Source organism: Haliotis asinina, unplaced genomic scaffold (genome assembly GCF_037392515.1).
Source record: "Haliotis asinina isolate JCU_RB_2024 unplaced genomic scaffold, JCU_Hal_asi_v2 scaffold_17, whole genome shotgun sequence".
Taxonomy (NCBI): Eukaryota; Metazoa; Mollusca; class Gastropoda; order Lepetellida; family Haliotidae; genus Haliotis; species Haliotis asinina.
The window spans coordinates 573,210-597,092 of NW_027133889.1; the positions used below are offsets into that span (position 1 = coordinate 573,210).

The 23,883-nt window shown below is 42.0% G+C and overlaps 2 protein-coding genes and 1 pseudogene across 2 annotated transcripts in view; 1 reads left to right on the plus strand and 2 right to left on the minus strand.

The window, feature by feature from the left end:
- Positions 1–6,233: 6,233 nt before the first annotated feature.
- LOC137269842 (aldo-keto reductase family 1 member B1 pseudogene) lies at positions 6,234–7,197 on the minus strand (annotated as a pseudogene).
- A 1,107-nt stretch (positions 7,198–8,304) lies between these two features.
- On the minus strand, positions 8,305–13,042 carry LOC137269805 (trafficking protein particle complex subunit 1-like). The gene is made up of 4 exons (XM_067803642.1): positions 12,885–13,042; positions 12,448–12,518; positions 11,412–11,550; positions 8,305–11,057 (listed from the first exon to the last, which is right to left on the minus strand). Exons 1-4 carry the CDS (start codon positions 12,981–12,983, stop codon positions 10,929–10,931), a joined length of 438 nt encoding a protein of 145 aa, XP_067659743.1. The 5' UTR covers positions 12,984–13,042; the 3' UTR covers positions 8,305–10,928.
- A 212-nt stretch (positions 13,043–13,254) lies between these two features.
- The window catches only part of LOC137269841 (interaptin-like), a 34,269-nt gene continuing 23,640 nt past the window's right edge, over positions 13,255–23,883 (plus strand). Inside the window, exons 1-3 of the mRNA XM_067803682.1 lie at positions 13,255–13,338; positions 14,643–16,431; positions 17,835–17,937. Coding sequence (XP_067659783.1) covers positions 14,734–16,431; positions 17,835–17,937 — 1,801 coding nt within the window. The 5' untranslated portion in view covers positions 13,255–13,338; positions 14,643–14,733. The remainder of the gene's footprint in view (positions 13,339–14,642; positions 16,432–17,834; positions 17,938–23,883) is intronic.

A 23,883-nucleotide genomic window follows, 5' to 3' on the forward strand; every position in this document is an offset into this window, starting at 1 on the left:
TGAGTGAGTTTAGTTTACGCCGCACTCAGCAATATTCCAGCCATATGGGTCGGTCTGTACATTATCAAGTGTCAACCAAGTCAGCGAACCTGACCACCCGATCCCGTTAGTCGCCTATTACGACAAGCATTGTCGCCTTTCATGGTAAGCATGGGTTGCAGAAGGACCTACCCCGGACCTTCACGGGTCCGTTGCTATGTGAGGAATCGAATCCGGGTCACAGAGGGGACGAGCGAAAAATTTAGCCACAAGGCTACCACGCCGCTCCAGTGGCCATATCCACTGAAATGATTGAAATTTCTGGTGAAAACGATATTACCGTGGGCTTTTTTGAACACATCATGTAACGTCAGACCAGCCAATAACCGGGTTGATTTCCGGTTGATTGTTGACAAGTCTTCAGAGTTCAGCTTTGAGCACCTTCACAACACTGCACTTACAAGTGAGGAGAGAAGGAAGGAGGGCAGACTAGTGGAATGGTGGTTTGGGGGAATGAGTCTGGGTTTCTACACTGCTTTCACCAACATTCCTGCAGTATCACGGGTGATAACACACCGGAAATGGGCTTCACACGATATACATACGTGGGGAATCGAACCCGGGCCTTTAAGGTGTGGAGTCGATGCCTTTACCACTAGGCTAACCAACCACCACGTTTTCTTTTAAAGATGAAGAAAATACCAAAAGATAGGTTGTAGTGCCCGAGATGTCATGTGCTTTGTTCAACAAAACCATGACTACTTGAACGAAACGACCTGTGGATTGGACAAACCCATGATTGATAGTATGAGCAGCAATATCACAATGTACATCACGTCTCCCATGTCTACTGTTACTGTATCAACATGGACGAATGTCTGTTACTGACAAAACAAAAACAGGAATTTTGCAAGGGATGTGCCTAATTTCTGCTTTACCTCCTCTAAATCATTAGGGTAAATGAGTGAGTTGGATTTTACTCCCTTTATAGCAATATTCCAGCAATATCACAGCAAGGGAGCCAAAAAATGGGCTTCACATATGGTACCCATGTGGTAAACGAGTGAATTGGATTTTACACCCCTTATTGCAATATTCCAGCAATATCACAGCAAGGGAGCCAAAAAATGGGTTTCACATATGGTACCCATGTGGTAAACGAGTGAGTTGGATTTTACACCCCTTATTGCAATATTCCAGCAATATCACAGCAAGGGAGCCAAGAAATGGGTTTCACATATGGTACCCAAGTGGTAAATGAGTGAGTTGGATTTTACATCCCTTATTGCAATATTCCAGCAATATCACAGCAAGGGAGCCAAAAAATGGGCTTCACATATGGTACCCATGTGGTAAACGAGTGAGTTGGATTTTACACCCCTTATTGCAATATTCCAGCAATATCACAGCAAGGGAGCCAAAAAATGGGCTTCACATATGGTACCCATGTGGTAAACGAGTGAGTTGGATTTTACACCCCTTATTGCAATATTCCAGCAATATCACAGCAAGGGAGCCAAGAAATGGGTTTCACATATGGTACCCAAGTGGTAAATGAGTGAGTTGGATTTTACATCCCTTATTGCAATATTCCAGCAATATCACAGCAAGGGAGCCAAGAAATGGGTTTCACATATGGTACCCAAGTGGTAAATGAGTGAGTTGGATTTTACACCCCTTATTGCAATATTCCAGCAATATCACAGCAAGGGAGCCAAAAAATGGGCTTCACATATGGTACCCATGTGGTAAACGAGTGAGTTGGATTTTACACCCCTTATTGCAATATTCCAGCAATATCACAGCAAGGGAGCCAAAAAATGGGCTTCACATATGGTACCCATGTGGTAAACGAGTGAGTTGGATTTTACACCCCTTATTGCAATATTCCAGCAATATCACAGCAAGGGAGCCAAGAAATGGGTTTCACATATGGTACCCAAGTGGTAAATGAGTGAGTTGGATTTTACATCCCTTATTGCAATATTCCAGCAATATCACAGCAAGGGAGCCAAAAAATGGGCTTCACATATGGTACCCATGTGGTAAACGAGTGAATTGGATTTTACACCCCTTATTGCAATATTCCAGCAATATCACAGCAAGGGAGCCAAAAAATGGGTTCACATATGGTACCCATGTGGTAAACGAGTGAGTTGGATTTTACACCCCTTATTGTAATATTCCAGCAATATCACAGCAAGGGAGCCAAGAAATGGGTTTCACATATGGTACCCAAGTGGTAAATGAGTGAGTTGGATTTTACATCCCTTATTGCAATATTCCAGCAATATCACAGCAAGGGAGCCAAAAAATGGGCTTCACATATGGTACCCAAGTGGTAAATGAGTGAGTTGGATTTTACACCCCTTATTGCAATATTCCAGCAATATCACAGCAAGGGGGCCAAGAAATGGGCTTCACATATGGTACCCATGTGGGGACTGGAACATTGGGTGGTGGTGTAACAAGCATACTTAACCATTTGGCTACCCCACCCCACATTAATCTTCAGGAACAAGGCTTTGAGAAAAATACATTTGAGATAGCTTGTCTGTGAAATAAAAAAAAACAAAACAAAACAATTATATGTTTATCAATTGCACACATAGCAATAATCTAGTCATGAGATGGCAAGCTAATTAATGAAGTATAGGTCTGACAATCCAGTGATTGACACCATGAGCAGCAGCCCACATGCCTGGGGCATGAAGACCTGTTGTTAAAATTAAGTATGTTACTTAAGCAGACAGCCAGAGACATACAGCATGTATAGTCAGTCACCTTCAGAGAGACAGGCAGACACTTTATTCAGTAATAGGCCACTGGCACAAAAATGCATTCCTAGATATATATTTTGCATGAAGTTACATGAATCTTACAGAAAAAAACATCATATTTTTTTATTTTTCCAACATTACCTAAAAATAGGCATGAAATGCTTACATTTATGTTTGTTGAGGACATTATTTTGACAAAACTTTGATGTGAAAGAGGATGTTACAAATATTTATCCTTAAACATATTCCTTATATCTAAGTAGTCTTTACATTAAAGTAAAATATGCATTTAATATTTAGTAAAATTTAAATTCATTTGTTCTGTAAAAGGACAAAATCGTGAATCATAAGCGGCCTTGTTATGTCTACCAGTCTCAGAATTAAGTGCAAAATTTCCTCATATATATCTTGTCAAACAATTTCTTAAATATGAGGCAATATCTAAACTGATACCATTTCAACATATACGATATATAGGATATATATAATAGTATATAATTTGAACACTTGGGTGCATTATGTAAGCATGAGTACAAATCTTAAAGATTATCAGATAATCAGCATCTCCATCCTGGCAAATCCAAACAAACCCAAATCTAAATATAATATTCTTGAGATGAGATACTCATGATTTCACAATGCCAGTAAGAGAGTGGTCAAATATAACGTTATACTTGGAATTACACTTTCTTAGTAAAGAATCCCGAATGAGATTTAACGAAAAAAGTACTAGAAATTGTATTTTACTAAGAAAGTGTAATCCCAAATATGACATATGTTAGAGATGCCCATGACGTGCATTCAGATTCATCCATTGAATAATAAATTATAAATTAAATAGTCAGTCACCTTCAGGATACTAGGGACAAATTCTATCAAGATATAGCCGACATTTAAAATAATAAATAAGCCTAAAAGCTAATGTAGCCTGGACAAGGAGAATCAAAACAGAAGAACATCATTCATATCAGTGTTAAAGGTTTAATGTAAATTTCAGATCCCGTCGGGTAAATAAAATACAACATATATGTTATAAATAAAAACAGCATTTGAATAGATATATTTATGCTGACAAACCTAAAAATCAATAAAAGGTTTAATGCCATACATATAAATATTATGACATGTTCATAACAAAATAAGTAAATTCACATCAATAGCAAAATAACAGCAAACTGTACCACTTTACATCACATATTGTTTGGTGTTCAAAATATCTGCCTGTTTGTGGGCCTCTGGTAGATTGATCTTTTATTCACAGTTCACATATTGTGTGGGTTTTTCAGAAAATTGACCAAGTCAGCAAACCTGACCACCCGATCGCATTAGTCAACATGTACGACAAGCATGGGCTGCTGAAGACCAGTTTTAACCCAGATCTTCACAGGTCCCAAACTTGTAGTCAGTGTAATACAGTGTGTACTGATTGCTTTATGGCACAGTCAGATCAAGTGCAACAAATAAAATCTACAGCTGACTACATTAAAAGCATTCTATCAAATGGGAATAACACATGTAAATATTACTTCTAGAACACTATGATAACAAACTATCAGAGATGCCAACCCCAAAGCGCTGAAAATAGTAGTGTCAAGGATCAAAATTAGTAGTTTGACCATAAGATTAGTGGTCAGCTAAAGGCTTAAAATAAGGATGGGTTCTAAGAAAGATTACATGACATCAAGGATGAGTGAAGCTTATATTTCACATACCTCTCGCTGCTGATTTCCAAACTATTACCATTACACTTCTGCTGGTCTTGTTTTGGGTAAAAATGTACTTAATCAATGAAAATATATGTTCTTGTGTACATATCTGAACATAATGAATTGTCATCAAATTTCACAGAATTTCTACAGCAATCATATTGGCGTAGTGGAGGCTAAAACTGGTAACGACAAAATTGTTGAGGTTGGCAACTCTGGGCTACCTGAAGGTCCCTAAACACCATTTTGGGGGACATGTCATTTCATCTCCGTTTCTCGATCATGTTTTTTTTTAACAAATTCTAGTACAGGTTGTGTTCATTAGGATAGTAAGTTGATTGTTTGGTTGTAGTTTAATGCTGCACGAAGCAATATTCCAGCAGCTTGTTTCACAGTCCCTGAACCAAATAAATTTCCCTACAGCCTTGCCTTGCCTCCAGAGATGAAGCCCTTAATGAAGAAAGTATAGATTTTCCCCTTTTCAATATAAATGGGTTTATTTGTTACAATCAGAATAATATATTATCAGAGCTTAAGCATTAGTCTACCAGTATATTCAAGCTATATACCTGCACTCTGGAAATAATTAGGTCTGGACCAAGCAATCGAGTGATCAACAGCATGGATGCCGATCTACACAAATGGGATATGATGTGCCAGCCAAAGTCAGTGATTGTGATCCCATTAGTCGCCTCTTATGACAAGCATGGGTTACTGAAGATCAATTATAACTGTGATCTTAATGGGTTTAGGATTGGTAGTGTTACTGGTATTATACCTGTTGTGAGTGAATGAGTTGGTTTATGCCGCTTTTTGCAATATTCCATCAATATCATGGCAGTGAACACCAGAAATGGGCTTCATACATTGTACTCATGAACCTGCATCTACGGAGTCTTCAGTCAGAGTGAACGCTTTCACAGCTAGGCTACCCACCACCCACCACCCATACTCTACTGGTATAGTGACGAGTACGCATGTGTACAGTGCAAGAGTGAGCTAAGACCTGGCTTGCACTGATAGACCATTGAAATGCCATTCCACAGCATACCCGCCAAGACACAGTATACTGACTTTGGTCTCACCAGTCAGTGTTTTATCCCAATAACCACAAATAGGGTACCAAGTACATCATCATTAACATGGCTGATTCACATATCAAAACTGAAGTTTGAAAGACAGGAGGGAAACTAGTCCATAAGTTTTATGCTGTAAGTTTCCAGCAATATCACTGTAGGGGAGCAAAAATGGGCTTCATATTGATTCTTTGGCGTAACAAGTAAATTCCTTACAATTGGGCCTTCCTACCACCGAGCATGAAACCAAACAGATACAGACTTTCATATCTTAGTTTGAGAACCATCAAAGATTAGTTCAGATCATCCTTCTTTGAAACAGAATCGGTCATAAACTATGCATTAAATGTACAAAAATTGATATGTGATGATAATATTGTGTGTTTAATGAGGTAATAGTGAAAATGTCACCAAGTTCAAACTGAATAAATCATACTGATTAAACATGAAAAAGTGCAAGAACTTGTGCCAAAATGATATCATTACAACATAAAATGTAAAACTGAAACATCAGCCATTACGGAATTATGCACCAATGTTAGCATTTAAATAATTTCACATTAGATTTTATGTATATAGTAGTACTCCATCCCATCCTTGATGTGTCTTTTGTGATCATGTAGAATTCTCTTGAAAAATTCCAGAGAATCTAAAATTCTCCTTATGTCAGTTCAACACAACATATTTCCCAATTAGAAAGGCTGATTTTTGTCAAAATCAGGATGAGCATGAGCCCATTCAAAAGGAAAGTACTTCACAGTGTTGTCCAACTTTTCTATTCTTTGACAATCCATCTGTGTAACTTTCCAGTCAAGCACTTCAAAGTTTTCCTTGATTCTTTCAATATTCTGACTTTTTGGCAAGACACCAATGTTCTTCTGCAACAAGAAATTCAGTAAGATTTGTGCAGGGCTTTTCCCATATTCCTCTGATATTTCAATAATTAATGGATCTGCTAATAGCTTTGGCATGTCACTCTTAAATGGGGCTCCTAATGGAGCATATGCCGTGATGAGGATATTTTTCTCGCTGCAAACTTTCTGAAGGACATTTTGCTGCCAGTATGCATGTAGCTCAAGCTGAAGATTTGCAGGTTTCACATCTGACTTGTCCCAAATCCTCTGAATCTGTGATGGGTTGAAGTTTGACAACCCTATACTTTTAGCCAAATTCTGATGATGTACATGTTCAAAGGCATCCCAGGTTTCCAATATGTTATACTGACACAGCTCTTTCTCCCCGTTAGAGTTAACCAGCTCTCTGTTAGCAACGCCCCAGGGATGGTGTATCAGAAGCATATCAACATAATTCAGTTTGAGGTTATCAAGGGACAATTCTGTGCTTTTTATGGCTGCATCTCTGCTAAGATACATTGAAGGTACTTTAGTTGTCACAAATACTTCACTTCTCTTCAATCTACCAGCTTTAATTCGTTCGTGGATCACTTCTCCAATTTCCACTTCATTTTCATATGTAAGGGCTGTGTCAATGTGACGGTAACCTAGAAAGAGTGCATAGTCCAGCGCTTGTTTCAAAGTGTCCTGTTTCAAAAGATACGTTCCCAGGCCGATCGATGGAATCCTTACTCCGTTGTTCATGGTGAGACAACGTGCGATTGTAGACATGTTGACGTAGAGCACGTTAATGTAACATAGAAGAAGGTGACAGTGCAATAGATGAAATAGATGACAGTCTTTTGTTTACAAACACCTACACGTGCTTGGTTCCGGAAGTAGCCGGTATAACAACGACTTACGTTTGTCGTGAAATAAGCATTTCGAGAGGATATTTTCAGTGGTAGGAAAAGAAATGATCCTGAGAAAAAGGTGCACAATATTCAAATCGTAAAACCGATTATAGAACTATCATCCTTTCTTTCTGATATGATAACATGTTCGACATGCATTGTATTGTTGATAGAGTTACCTCCCGTAGAAAATCTACATTGAAAAGTTGTACAGGTCGTGGAAAACCGAACTTGGAAGATGACAGTGTCTGTGACCATGGCCACAGATGTTTAGTATTGATAGCATCCGTCATATGTCTTCTGCTTGTTTTTAAAAAATGGCAGTCGCAAATATTGTGTGGTACTCTAATGTGTGTAGGTATTGGCCGGAACCAGAATAAAACAGCCCAGTGAACATTGTGAATTTGTTAAATTTGTAAAATAATTTATGATTATGGTCTCCAATACCACTTTACTGAAAAAAACATGAAGTTGTAACCATGGTTATTGCAGTCATGTTGTGGCTCTGTGTTATCCTAGTTTGCTTCCTCAAATTAAGCCTTAAGCCAAAGTGTACGATGCAATCTGGGTGAGTGAGTGAGTTTAGTTTTACGACGCACTCAGCAATATTCCAGCCATATGGCAGCGGTCTGTAAATAACTAAGTGTGGTCTGTAAACAATCCAGTGATCAACAACATGAGCATCAATCTGAGCAACTGGAAACTGATGATGTGTCAACCAAGTCAGCGAGCCTGACCATTTAATCCTGTTAGTTGGCTCTTACAAGCATAGTTGCCTTTTACAATTCATTCTGGAATAGAAAGGCTCATTCACCTGCTACTTCATAACATATTCTCCTGTGCACAAATGGAGATCAGTCTGTGTAGCGTGAGAGTGTCAAAGACTGCAATGGACACAGTAACACAAAAAGTAAATTGAGTTGACTTACATAGTCCTGTGTTTACAAGGATAATAAAAACTAGTTATGTCTGGTATTGACGTTTGATATTGATGTGAAACCAATTACTGACAAATATTGACAAGTAACAGTTTTATTTCCACCTGTATCCTGTGTATTTACACAGAAACAAACATACTCAGAGCAGAAAAAGAAATAATACAACCGTCATGCTGCACAATCCACTATGAATCTGTGAATCATTACACATGCATCTACCAACATTAACTAGTTACAATATTAATGTTACAACTTCAGTGTAGCCTTATTAAAAACAGATTCCTATGATCTGTTCAAAGTTTAAAAATAGTGAGAAAAGAGGTTGTAACATAACATGTTTATTCATAGTATATACAAATAAATATTACATTATTATTAAATGTGCCATGTTGCCACTTAAGGTCTCAGAATGACTTGAATGAAATGGCAGTAAAAGCAAACTTGTTCACTGTCATTCAAACACCCATTCATTTGATCATGTTTCTAATACCATCAAGGTACATATTCACTTCTAAGAGGACTGTCAAATACTGGTGCAAAACTATTAATATGCAACAATCTAGATTTGTTAAGGAATGCTATGAATTACTGCAACTTGACTGGGTTTCAGAAATTAATGATACTGTATCTTCTTTGGGATTTGGCTACATTAAGAGCTGCATTGTGTGAATGAGGTTGCCAATGTTTGGTAAGAATTTCGTTGTAGATTTAACTGAGAAGAAGGTTGCAGGTCTAGTTTCAAGCTCTAAATAAATCACTGTCAAACATTCATTTCAAAAGCTCATTTGGCCTAGAAACAAATCTTAAGGAACTGTCCTTTTCCAAACTTGGATTGCTTGTCTTGTGGCGATGCTGCTCACACAGTCTAAGAACTGAGACTGCAGATATGATGATGAGTTTAATGCAAACAGCATAAAGCAAACACAGAATTTAATCTGTAGAAGTCATATTATTCAAGATGAATATCATGTTTTTGATGTTACAATCTCAGATATGAGTACAGTCAAGTTTTGTAAAACTGACCTCAGCTTATCCAACAATCGGCTTTTCTGACGCTTTTGTTGGTAACAAACTGAATAAATGTAAATTAGTCTCATTTATTTAGTCCAACATCCTCGTTGATCCGACAGTTTGCTGTGCAACGGATGATGTTGGATTAACCAGACTTGACTCTACAATACACTAGGATTCTATGCAAACCCATCTCAACATTAAATTGACATGCTAATGTCTTCTGTAAATATACCTACTCGGCAAAATGTACGTCTGCAATCCGGTGTGCTTTAGATGCACATGCATATGAACAACTTGTTCAGTCACTTGTTTATATATGAATTGTGTACTATCTGACGTAACATGGCTATATGGCCTATGCTACTTACTGAATAAAGAATTACGATTTATTAATATCTTCAACTTAGCAATAATGATAACTATCACAACACAGACAAATCCAAATTCAAAATATTTTTATCTTGAGATACATTATAAGTCGTTCACTGGCCATGATATGGATACAGCTTGATGTACCCTCCATGTTTGTACCCTATATGTTTGTTTCTGTTCCCTGAGCCCAAAGGGGAACACAAACGGGGTACACAAACAGACTGGGTCCTGAGGGACCAGTGAATTTATCTTATTTATCTTTCGAACTGTTTGACTGGTAGTGGATCATAATAAGAAGTACTGGAGTTAGGCAACAACTCAAACACTTCTTACATGGAGTAAAAATGAATTTCCCCCAGTTAGGCATTTCCAGCTGGTAAGGTAGAAAATGTTACTCGCTTGTAAGAGGGGTATGTTGACTGGTGGAACCAATCAGAAAGCGACATTTATTTGTGAGGTAAGACATAGTCTCCTATATCTAATATGGTGAGTGAGTGAGTGAGTGAGTGAGTGAGTGAATCAAGTTTTACGCCGCTTTTAGCAATATTCCAGCAATATCACGGCGGGGGACACCAGAAAATGGGCTTCACACATTGTACCCATGTGGGGAATCGAACAAGGGTCTTCGGCGTGACGAGCGAACGCCTTAACCACTACGCTACCCCACGACCCCATCTAATATGGTTATATTTTCATGTCTTATAGAATTTTTCTTGATATTAAAGTGCTAATCAACTCAGCAATAAGTCCACAAGTCTTATCTTAATCTTGTCCAATGATCACGAGTGGACTGGAAAAAAAACGCATCGCATCATGTCTCAAGTGCTCTTCACTAACTCATACTATACTTGTACATTACATCAGCGAGTGGATATTAGTTTACACCACCATGGCAATATCAACTGAGCCCTTAATCAATATGTATAACTACTGATTGAAAGCATGAGAATAGAACCGACTACTCGATTGAAGAACGTTGTCACCAACAATCCAGCTGTTATGACGATATAACATTATCCTTTAACCATCGAGCTGATTAGACGAACAAGTGATAGGCATTATGAGCAATTATATTGGCTTTAATGACGAGTACAAATTTCCCCTGAATCAGGAATTCGATGGAATATTTGGCTGGATGCATCCTTTGCTGATACCTTCTTTCACAACATTCTTTTTCAAAGCAAATACTTTTCTTGGAATTTGACAGCAACAACAAATGGGAACCAGTCTCAATTTCCCATTGGCTCAGTTCCATACGTCAATACACAGAATCGGCCTGTTCACATCCCAGTACACCATCACAGATGTCTGACAAGTTAGGACACACTTGCAGGAAAGATTGGCAGTCCACGCACAAAATCATCTAATTTTGCTTTAAACAGTTCACTGGTGATGGGTTGGTCCAGACAACACAGTGGGTTCTTCACAACATACTCCACATAAATCTGGAACAAGAATGTATCAATATGTCAAAATTACCTTACATGTGATTGCCCAAGGGGGACCACTGTCAGAGAATATAGTAAGTAACAGATTGTTTGTTTATTCTTCTAGGACAAGGACTAAGAGTTGGTCAAGCTTGATAAAGGATAACGAACCATAAACATCTGATTACAGATTACTTAAGTGACAGGTTGACTACAAAACAAATTTCTAGTTTGGGGTATGTTTTGCATACGCTACTGGAATACCTGTCTGTCATCTAAAATATCATGTCACACCAAAAGACCATAAAAACTGCTTGTTGTAACAACTTCCGGCTACAGATATTGCTTGTTGTCATTCTTGTTGATACTTACTGAGCTGTAGATCAGCTGCAATGTCTCTTTGACACTACCAACATTAAGATCTGTGTTCATTATGAATTTGAGACCACTTTGCGTCTCAAAGAAATGGAGCTTGTATTTGCTTGTCTTGAAGTTCATGAAACCATCCTTCCTGGAAACAGTTAAGGTATGATAGGGTATGCAGTTATTTCCAGTTTTCAGAGGCCTCCAGGAGTCGTGGAGTGCTTGGCATGCACGTGTCAACTATATACATGGTTCTTCTTTAAAACTGACAAAAGACAAGACTGGTTGGCACGTTTTACAACCTTTCATTTCAGCAATGAACAGGAGATAGAGGGTCCTGTAGACTAGCTATTTCTTCAGTGGGTAAGTTGGGATATTATTATAAGCTTTATACATGCATTTGCTTTAGAGATGTTGACAAACAGACAAGGTTGTTTCGCAGGTTTTAGCGCCTCTGATTTCAGCAGTGAACGAGATGACCTATGTGATCCTGTAGGCTAATTGTTACTTCAGTGAGTAAATTGGGATATTATTTTTAGCCAAAACATAATCCCATTTTCTGTTTAAATTCTAATGCATGCCTTATAGGAGATTCAGCTAAATGAACAGTTACTCACATGTACCTCTACATATTATTCAGGGCCATCATATATTCCCACAATATCTGGTTCTTTTGGATATTTCCATCCTGTGAAGGTCCCGGGGTAGAATAGGCCTTCAGCAACCCATGCTTGCCATAAAAGGCGACTTTGCTTGTCGTAAGAGGCGACTAACAGGATCGGGTGGTCAGACTCGCAGACATGGTTGACACATGTCATTGGTTCCCAATTGCGCAGATCGATGCTCATGTTGCTGATCACGGGATTGTCTGGTCCACACTCAATTATTTACAAACCGCCGCTATATAGCTGGAATATTGCTGAGTGTGGCGTAAAACTAAACTCACCAAACTCACTCACTTTTGGATATTTCCAAAATGCCTACATGTTAGTAAATTTAAAATTGTTGGTATCCCTAAAGACTAATGTCTAAATGTAAAGGATACATGTCGGTTGGTGATATCCTGTTAACAAACGATTTTATTGAGAAAATCATGCCGTACATCAGCTTGAATTCCTGCAAAATACGAAATGTATGAGTTAGTAGCAGGAATGACAATGACAATTTTCCGTGAATCCGCGGATTTGTACCCCTTGTTGATTTTCAACTGAAATCACTTTCATCTGTCAATCTCCACACTGTATCAACCCCACGGCACCGCCCAATATTTTATCTCAGTTACAACTAATTACACATGTAGTTGAACAATATCTTCCAAGGAATAGTAAATTCCATTCTGATCATACCCTCGATATTCTATGAACTTTGTTGTTTCGTCAATACAACCTTAACGTTCCACTGACTAGAGCGTCATATAATAAATTTTGAAGCAAATATTGCTACGGATAAGTGAAAATAAAACTAATCAACTGATGTCACAACCTCCTCTTTGCTAATGCCAGACTGCTTCTTTCTGTTCCATTCTGCATAATACAAACACGTCCCATTTCGGTCAAATATATAGAAATTAAACACTGTCATTTTCCCGATTCCGAATCAATCGATTGGGAGGTACAGGAAGTGCCTAACAACACCACGGCGGATATGCATGTGCATGAAGGGCGAATACCAAATATGTATATAACTACGACTCACTACAGCTGAAACATGGCAGATAGAATGTAAAGGATATGTGTGCGTTATGAACCGTTTGTAACATCTCGGTATTACAGGCTGAATACCTTGTATTCTCATTTGGAGCACTTTTTGTGCGCATTTATTTCAAACGGAAGTAAAACTACTTCCGTGTTTACAATTCTTGCGCATGTCTGAGTTTCATGCCGTCGAGTTTGAAAACAGCGAAGTGTCAGATCACTCTCTTTGCGACTGTTGCAAGGTATTGCTGTGTACTAATTTGAGCATAAACAAATATGTTGACAAAGTCTGATGTGACCCTTTACAGCCAATTACAGCTTAAATGTATGTAACTGATGTTATTTCCATATTTAATATTGGCTGTGCGTATTTTGAGAGTTCATGTTTGTGCTTGTCTTTACAAATTACATTGAGAAATATTCATGTGAGCAAGTTGGAGAGTTAGAGAGTTAAGTGAGTTCGTTCGCAAAGTTGTTAACCCGAAGCTATAAGATACTTTCGAGCACATATTTTTATACAAACATCCAAGGTCAAATAATTTGGAACAATCAGTCAATCTACCCAAACTAAATCCTACAGAGAGAGGAGACTTGTATGATCAGTAACTGAGTAAGGTATCAAAGAATGTGTGCTGTCACACACACGCACACCAGACAGACTGAAAGATGTGTTAGAAATATTGTGCCACATACATTCAGGCCGTGTTTGTTCAAACCCGCGATAATCCAATTCCACTGGGCTAGCTGTAGTAAATCTCGTTTACTATGTTTGAATATTGTTTACTTGTTTACTGTGCATTACTCATTAACTGTTGATACCTCTTGTGCATCATTCTTTGGATCAAGACGTTAATTAGTGATAATGGATTACCTAATTACACCTGGTTTTGCTTCATTAATCAAGCGATACATCAAAAAGTGCCACATAGTCCCTCCACCATGTGAACTCCATTGATTAGCGCTAATCTTCATTGGTAATATTCAATAGTAACTGATAAGTGAGATGACACTTCTGAATTGAACATGTCATTACTTTGTGATTTTGATCAATTTATAGGTGTCACCTTTTGTTAGTTTCAGTAATACCTGTCATGCTTACTTGCTGTCGGGAAGTAACTCTCCTGCAGTGGTGCATATAATGTTTTTTTGTTTCAGTTGTCCGTACCTTTCACTATCCAAATGTTTTTGATGAAAAATGAAAGTGTTCAGGTTAATGCAACCTGACTGTATATACTGACTGCATTTAGTAGCTAATAGTTGCATTGCATGACATGTATGAAACTATTGAGATGTACATAAGGTATTACTTATGAACAGACTTAGTCAAGCAGCAATGCAACACTACAACTGTTCGTATGCATTATGGCCTTTTGCAAGTTCTGAACCACTGCCAGTATTTCTTTACACTCTTAATTTCATTTACTCACTCATTATTCATGAATTGAATTGTGCTGAAGTGAATAAGACAGACAGACACACCTTATACCCATACTAACCAGAGAACATGTTTGATATTGCAATGCAAACATATGTTTTTTTATTGCAGTGTAGAACAAGAATAGTGGCAAGACGAGTAAGTTGGTGATGCATAGAGTAAAAAGAAAGAGAAGTAATATTATATAGGAATCAAAATCTCAATGGAAGAAGAAACTGACCACTTTGTCCCCATAGCCCAGGAAAGGGGAGATAACTCACCAGTGTCACCAGCTGACATAGATACATATGATCAAGATTTCCAAGCGAGTCAAAGACGACAGAGTCCATACAATGAATATTCAGAAAGTAAAGAAAATGTTCCTGATTTCAAAGCAAACTTTGACTCTGCTGATGCATTAAGAACTGTGATACGAAGAGATGGAAGTCCAGTTCTCAGCAGCGAGCGTAAGAGAATGTTGGAGTATGTCCCAGATGATAGCGAGGAACTGTTTACACCTGCTAAAGCTCTCAATTTCACAGATGCTGATGAAACTGGAACTGATGTTGGCTTTGATGATCAACCAGGACAAGATGTTTCTGTGGATAGATACATGGAATCTAATGGTATAGATTTAATGAATTTTGGTTCTCTTGGGTCTGGAAGCCAGAGGATCATAGAAGGTCATGATTCATCGCCGCTGGACCAGAGGGTTGTTGTCACAGTGGCTCCTGATCAGGTCCCTGCATCATCAGCACATGCTTCATCAGTTCACATGTCATCAGTCAGTGTGTCACCTGGGGCCTCGCACCTATGTAAACTGTCAGTGGAGTCGCAGGAAATTTCACCCCATTTGTACGACAGCCTTGATGAGAAAGAGGAACAAGTTTATCATTATGGAGGCCAAATCCAGTCTCAAAAAGAACCTAGTTATGCACAAAGATCTGTTCCAAGTGTGTTCAGTCCAGTGCAGTCTCCACATCATGCAACACTTTCCTCTTCAAAAGAACCCCGTAATATTGTTTTGGGGGGATCCAGCTTGCCATCGAGCAATGTATTGGCTCATTCTTCGCCTCAGTCAGAACCGCCTTTAACCTCATACGCAGGTCGTAATGATGATCACATGGAGACCATGTCTCATAGTTTGCCAGAGAGAATTAATCAAAACAATTTTGAAGGATTTGGAGAACATTTGCAGCATAAATCAAAAGATTCTGCCTTGCAAGTACCTGGTTCATTGTCAGAATGGGTGACACCAAACGTGTGTACAGTGGACACCATTCCTGCAAAAGCACCTGTAAACCACATAGCATTGAACATTCAGAGAGTGAAAAATGCTAGTAAACTTAACAAGACTGAATCTGCAAAGAGCCAGAATAATGGTGACTGTCCCAGGCTTAACAGAGTAGATCAAAAACCGATTGGGGGAAAGAATCAAACTCAGAATCCCGTTCGCCGACCAATCAGTAATCAGTCTTCGGGGCAAGCAAGGCCAAAGGTTCAAGGTTCTGCTGACCTTGACCAAAGACATTTTGTGACCAATCAGAGGCAAGGTCAACAAGGGCAAATGAGTAAAGTGCAGGATCAAAGTGTAAAGGTTACTTCTCATCCTGATAAAGGTTCCCTGTCTGGTTCTGTTGTGACTAGTGGTCGCTATGGTGGTGTTGGTAGCGAAATTAAAACAAACATGGGTCATCGGAATGATGTTTCAAATAGTCCTGGCTCAAGGATGAGGTATGATCAAGATAAGGGTGTGGTGTATTCTGGGCCTGAGTCACGGGAGTTTCCTTCTTCTTACATGCGGCAGAACTATCATGATTCAAATATCAGCCCCCGAATGTATGATCATGAGGCTGTGAGCACACAAGTAGGGCAGATGAAGTCACCAGAGTCTCTTGGATACAGCTTCTCTCCACAGCAGGTAGGTAGCATGGTTTTTCATCCCCCCAACATGTAATGCGGGGGTGATATAGTCGACGCCTCGTCTGTCCATCTGAAATCATTTTGATTCCAGAGCATAACTCAGAAACCGTTCAATATTTTTAGACCAAACTTGATAGATATAATAATCTGAACCTGTGGTTGTGCCTTTTGCTATTTACAGATTTTTGCCATTTATATTTTTTTTGTCTTTCCATGGAACATTTTGGTGTTTGTCTAATAGTGGGGTGGGCTTCGTTTCCGGAGGAGACCTCAAAAACCTTCTGATGACTCTTGTTTTAAAGTGTGGGAACTTCAATTAAAATTTACGATTGAAAAAACTTATGAGATATATCAAAGTCAGTCGATGTTGATATGATAATCATGATATTGATAGTGAATGTTCTGAGAGTCCACCGGCACTTGCATTTCCTTATGACCATAGTTATGTATACAGTAATAATAGTAATATCTCTTGAAAGATGACTGGTGAGTGATGGCATGAATTTTCTGCAACTACAGGAAATCAAGGATAAGTTGGGCACTGAACTGACAATTAACCTGTTTCAGCAAGTATGAATGTCACCCACTGGCGCTTGCCATTGTAAGCGATGGGGCCCCAGGTTATCTGCAATCATGTGTAGTTCAATGGGTGAAGCGCGTGGCCTGTCTCAGCAGCTGTGTCAGGAATGTGTTTCATTGTCATGCACTGCATGTGCACTAGCCTACATCTGCTGTCCATTTCACAAACCAGATGGGTTTGCTCATTGACGTGCACCACCTTCTTGCACACAAGGTCTCTGCACCATCCAGCCTATCCTTGGTTGCCAGTATTTCATCATGACCTTTTACATTTTGCTTGAAGATATGCTGAATAGCAAAAGAAATGCAGCTGTGTTTTTCAAATAGAGGACAAAAACAGGAATGCTTACTTTAATGAGATATAATTTTTTAATTATAAGGACAATCAACTTGGCTATATTATTGACAGATGAAGATTTTGTGTCCGCAATCAAATATGGGCTCCTTTCCAGTCACCAAAGTGCTTTAGATTGAGCCCTTCTTGAGTACAAAATATACAAACTTCATCCTATGCCTTAAATGGGTGAAGGGTTTAAGATTTGGGTGCCTGTCTACAAAGTGATCTTGGCGCTAAAGTGATCTTATGTACAACAGCACCCAGTTTATTTCCTGGAATAAGCATTGATTGTCATCACTTAAAGTCTTAAAGATTTACATATTCAAATTTGTAAATGGAATGAAAATGTCCTGTAAAAACTAAAATGTCGATTTAATCCTGGGGCTCTCCTGCAAGATCACTGAAGCTGACTCCTTGGATGAGTAAGCTTTTGTCACATTCTCACTCCTGTTTACCCACTGACAGATACACTTTGGCTGTTTCAGGAGAGAACAAGGGCTGGAGATGTTGCACAAGATATTCATGGCATGGAGGGTGTTCGCAGCCATCTTCAGAGCATGTTGAGGCTCTCCAATGATGTCATGAAAGGTACTTGAGACATAGCATCCTGGTATCTAAATGTCTAAAGGGGCAAGCAGATTTGATTCATTGACAGTGCTATTAATTTATTCTTTTTCAGAAGAAGTCCTCCTTGGGGTACATATAAGCATTTTTATGTCCATTAAAAATCCCTACGACAGTTGTAACTATTTTGATAATAAAATATTTACAAAACAAAAAACTCGTTTTTGTCTTGTGGGACCACCTTTACAGGGCCCCCCAGGCCCCCTACAGCCAAGAGCAGGTAACTCTGGCCGTCTACCTCGCACCTCACTTTTCATGCTGTCGTTCGACTAGAAAGACGTGTGTGGTCCATTTAGATAGTTTTTGTGCTATCTGCCTACGGAATTATGAGTGAGAAAGAGTCAGCTACTGTATGTATGGTTCCTTTTCTTTCGCACGGGTGTTAGTTGGAATTTCTTGGCTGAAATTTTCATACATATATTGTTGTAACTTTGCCGGTCGGGTCCTATCTTCCTGTCATGTGGCAGGCAAGATGGCGGTCTTTATGGCTTCTTTTTAGTGCGGGAAGTGTTTCGCTTGCGTCTCACTTATTCCTACGTGTTTCTTATTAGTATGTTTTACATGCTAAGATGTCTTAACCCATTTGCTCTTGTTTCAGAAATCAAAATGGGGATGTTGGTTTTTAAGACTTTTCGTCTTTTTCATTGCATTACGCACTTGTGTGTGCACACTTGTTATTGCATTTATCCGCTTATACTTTCTTGTTTAGCTGGGTTAATGTATTTTGGCAATTTATTATCGCCCGTGCGTTTATATTTTGCATATTGTGTGTTCAATTGCGTATGTTTTCTGTACATCAGTTACCATTAGTTGGTTCTGATTGTTACAGTTTTGGGGTGCACCCAAGTCTTGGGTCTAGGCTCAGGCACGGATGCTGTCCCTGTGGGAATCTCAGATCCAAGCTACGGCTCTGGTGTCGTTTTCCCAGCTGGCTCTAGGGGTTTTGCACCGAGCACCGGCTCAGGTGCAATTCCGCTTGCCGGCGCCGGTCCATCGGGTCTCGTACCGTTGGTCACCGGCAACCTAACTGGTGGTTCTCGAGCACCGGCTTTGCCGCCTGCCTCGGTTCCGCTCAGTGCATCGGGTGTCCCTGCTTCGGCAGCCGACCCCACAGGGTCTCGACACCCTGGTTCTTCAATGAGCCAGGGGTAGGCCGACTCGGACATCTCGGCTCTTCTGGGTCTGTTGTCCTTGTTGACGGGTCCCTTGTGCGTCGGGGTTACCGGCAACCTAACTGGTGGTTCTCGAGCACCGGCTTTGCCGCCTGCCTCGGTTCCGCTCAGTGCATCGGGTGTTCCTGCTTCGGCAGTCGACACCACGGGGTCTCGGCACCCTGGTTTTTCAGTGAACCAGAGGTAGGCCGACTCCGACAACTCGGCTCTTCTGGGTCTGTTGTCCTTGTTGACGGGTCCCTTGTGCGTCGGGGTTACCGGCAACCAAACTGGCGGTTCGAGCACCGGCTTTGCCGCCTGCATCGGTTCCGCTCAGTGCATCGGGGTCCCTACTTTGGCGGTCGATCTCACGAGGTCTCGACGCCTTCTTTTTTCGGCGAACCGACGGAGGCCGATTCGGAGCTTTTCGCTCCGTTCGTCCCCGGGGCAGGTACGCGAATGGATCGCGGTAGCACTGATCCAATTCCACGGAGTTTCGTCTTCCTGGGAAGTGTTTACTCCGTGCAGGGTAGCCGAGATCAAGGGGCTGTGCCGCAGGTGGTCGTCCCTGCGGACGCCCCCGATCCCGCGGAGTTTCGTCTTCTTGGGGAAGCGTTTGCTCCGTGTAGGGTGGCTGAGGCTCAATTGCCTAGTTTACCTTCACTCCTCAGTGAGGTAATTAATCCGCTCCTGTAGGGTAGCCGTTCGCGGTTCGATCTCCCGGAGCTTGACCGGCTACTTGATGGGGGACGATGCGCTATTTGACCCTCCCGTTGTCGACGAGTGCGTGTACGCCTCGATCGTGCTTGGTTGGTCGTCTGGCCACTGCCAGGCGTCGGCTTGTCAGGGTCGCCGCTTGCCGCTTTGAACCTCATCGAACCAGGTGTTGCGCTCGGTTTCCGCTCCTTTGAGGAGCAATATCGGAACGCCGTGCAGCAACTTAAGGTTGCGGTGCACTCAGCCTACCTCTCTGTCTTGCAGAGGGAGGTGGTGTTGCAGGAGGACGGGGACGAGAATTTTTCCTCGTCCACGTTAGAGCGGCAACTTACGGAGGTGCATTCACATTTGACGCGCGACTCAATGCGTTCACGAGTCAGATGATATCTGCTGTGATTGGCCTTCGTAGGTTATGGCTGTCGCCAGGTATTCACCGGCTACACAGCAGGCACTGCTGTCTCTGCCTTTCCGACTGGGCTTGACCCTGTTCCCGGGGGCTTTGACGGGAGTTAGTGAGGCTGCGGAGGCCGTTAGTCAATTCAAGGACTCTTAAGTCTTTTCTTGAACAACCCTCCACCTCTTGCTCGCGGCCTTCGGTCCTCAGCTCAAGCTATCCTGCGACTCAGTCTAAGGATGCGCCGAAGTGGACTGCTCCACTACAGGCACGGAAGAGCAAGGGCAGGGGTAAAGGGAGTACCTCCGGAGCCCTCAGTTGTCCCGTTGCAAGCTGCAATCTCTGCCGTCGGTCGGGACACTTTGCCTTCTACCCGAAATTCCTGTGGGTGGTCGCCTCCCGTTATTACTCAGGGATGGCCACACGCCACAGTGGAAGCGAGAGCTTACTCCTTTTGCCGGGATTCGCTGCACTCCGGTGCCGAAGTCGCTGGAAAAGGTGGCAATCCTCCGTGCCGAAATTCAGTCTTTACTGGACAAGGCAACTATAGAGATGGTTCCATCAGGACAGGAGACTATGGGGTTTTACTCCACTTATTTCCTGGTAACCAAAAAGAACGGAGGGTTCAGACCCATTCTAAATCTCAAGGGTTTGAACAACTTGATAGAGGTGCCGTCTTTCAAGATGGAGACACTGAGGTTAGTGATCTCGTCTGTAGAGGCAGGGGATTGGCTTACGTCAATCGACCTCAAAGACGCATACCTCCATGTACCGATGCATCCCGAGTTCAGGAAATACCTTCAGTTTTCCTTCGACGGGGTTTGTTATCAGTTTCGTGTGCTCCCCTTCGGCATCTCCACGGTGCCAAGGGTGTTCACCAAACTCATGCTAGTACCAGTTCAGGTCGCCAGGGCGCAGGGCAACTTTTGTTTCCCGCACCTGGACGACTGGATCCTCAGAGCGCTCTCCCAACACCTAAGTCGAGAATCCACACAGTAGGTGATGAATATTCTCACTAGGCTAGGTTGGGTTATCTATCTTAAAAATCAACTGGTGCCGAGGCAGGATCTGGTTTTCTTAGGGGCGAGGTTCGAGACAACCCGAGGGGTGGTTTCTCTGTCCCAAGAGCGCATTTTCAAGGTACAGGGCATAGTGTTAAGGTTCCTTCAGTCCCATATTGCCTCAGCATGGACGTGGTTTCAGTTGCTAGGCAACATGGCGGCGACGGTGGACATAGTCTGGCGTGCACGTCGGAGAATGCGTTCCATTCAGCAGGCGTTAGCACAACAGTGGTCCCACTCGGAGAGCTACGAGAAGAATCTGGCTATTCCCCAGTGGTTGATACGTCACTTGCGGTGGTGGACAGATACCGGGAATCTATTCAAAGGTTTACCTCTGATGACCCCGGTACCGTCCCTCACAGTTCAGACGGATGCCTCCCTCACAGGGTTGGGGGGGATGCGTCCTGGGCGACCTCGCGATGTCGGGACTATTGTCCGACCAAGAGGCGACCTTGCACATCAGTGTGCTAGAGTTGAGAGCTGTGACGTTGGTGTTCGAACGCTTCGTGGATCAGGTTCGAAGCCGAGTGGTTTGTCTAGAGATCGACAACCAGACGGCGATGTCCTACATTCTGAAGCAGGGCGGCACTGTGTCTCCGTCGCTCCTTCAGGCGTGGCAGTTTTCTACTATGGTGCGATCAGTTCAGCATACTGGTTATGCCTGTGTGTCTCCCAGGGGCCGACAACGTGCGTGCAGATGCGATCTCACGACGTGTTCTGGCTCCCCACGAGTGGTTGCTCGATCGGGAGATATTCGGGATTATCTCCCAGTTGTCTGGGTCGTTCTAGGTGGATCTGTTTGCCTCTGGAGTGACGAACTAGATTCCGGGGTTTTTGTTCGCGGATTCCTGATCCGAGAGCGATTGCCGCCGACGCCTTCCAGCGGGACTGGACGGACAGGGTGGTGTCGGCGTTTACGCCAATTCCCCTGATTTCCAAAGTTCTGTCTCAGCTTGCCACCCAACCAGCGCGGCTACTAGTGCTTCTCGCACCTCTCTGGTAATACCCTGGTCGCAGCCTCACCCCAATCCCCAGGATTCAGTGGGTGGCCTGGCCACTGTCCGGAATCGTCTCCAAAAGAGCGGAATTCCTGCATCAGTTGCAGACATAATTCTGGCTTCGTGGACGGATTCCACGAATGTACAGTGTGAGGATAGATGAGCCTGTTATGCGCGCTGGTGTGGAAATAGAGATATTCTCGATCCCTTTTCTTCGACTGTAGTTGAAGTATTGGAGTTCTTACCGTCTCGTTTAGAATCTGGCTTAGCCGCTTCTACGATTCGAGGCTACACCCTGGCTATTTCAGCCTTCCACATACCCGTTGAGGGTGCCTTGTTGGGACAATACCCCCGGGTACAGCGTTTTCTTGCAGGCGTGGACAGACTGCGTCCGGTCGTGAAATTTGTCTTGAGTATTGGAATGGTTACCCACTCCTCTCGTTTATGACTTGGCCAACTCGTCGTTACAACTGTTAAGTTGGAAAACGACTTTTTAGTGGCGGTTACGTCTGGTAGACGTGTTAGCGACTTACACGTCATGTTTTCAGACCCGGATCTTACTATGTTCCACAAGGATCGGGTTAGCATTCACTTACCGGATTCATACCGCCCAAAAAAATTCGATCATTCGCTTCGAATGACCGCGCCTATCGATCTAACTGGGTGCATGCTGCCTGCGTCGTCTGATAATACATACCGTAAGGTTCGTGTATTAGACGTTATGAAACCTCTTAAAGTTATTTTAAGAGAATAGCCTTGCTCCATACGGAGAAACAGCTATTTTGCTGTTGTGGTGGCGGAATGGCTGGCTATCCGACTGATACACAGATGGCATCCCGATGGATTGTATCGGCAGGCTGCAAGGTCTATATACATAAAGGCTTATCTCCCCAAAAAGGGGTTGTCAGCTCACTCAGTGAGAGCAGTGGCCACGTCAGAACCGTCATTACCAACTGAACAGACACTCACGAGAGTGTGCTCGGTTCGGTCAGTCAGTTCCCTGCAGTAGACAGAATAGTTCTGCTCAAGCTGATTAAGCTTTGTTTGATAACTATATCTGTTTGCACTCGGTATTGGGTAACTATCCATTCCCATTTTATCGGCGATGATATTTGGTGATGGTTTCTTAGTCCCGCCCTCTTTGGCTGGGTGCCTTACTTTCCTTTCCATTTCCCTGCTTAGCTTGCTAGTGCGGTATGGACAAGGCTCAGTTTGGCGAGTGTCCCGTACGTCCAGGTCTCCAAACTTTGATTTGGGTGGGCGGGGTTTCTCATTTGGGATTTCCCAAATTCTAGCCAATGGGCATGTAAGCTTTGACAAGCGGGTCCTCAGCTTTGTCACGCCCCCGACTTGATTGACATCAGCGGTCAGGTGACCAGGTCGGTGCCTTTTCTATTTCCGTGTGATTGTAGATTTGCACTTCGATCGAATGGACTGTTGCTGTCAGACAGAATACCACTCCCAATTGCTTCTCTTCGGGAGTCTGTTTAATGCTTATATGTACCCCAAGGAGGACTTCTTCTGAAAAAGAATTATACAAACCTGTAGAGGTTATGAATTCTTTGAAGAATGTCCTCCTTGGGGTACGG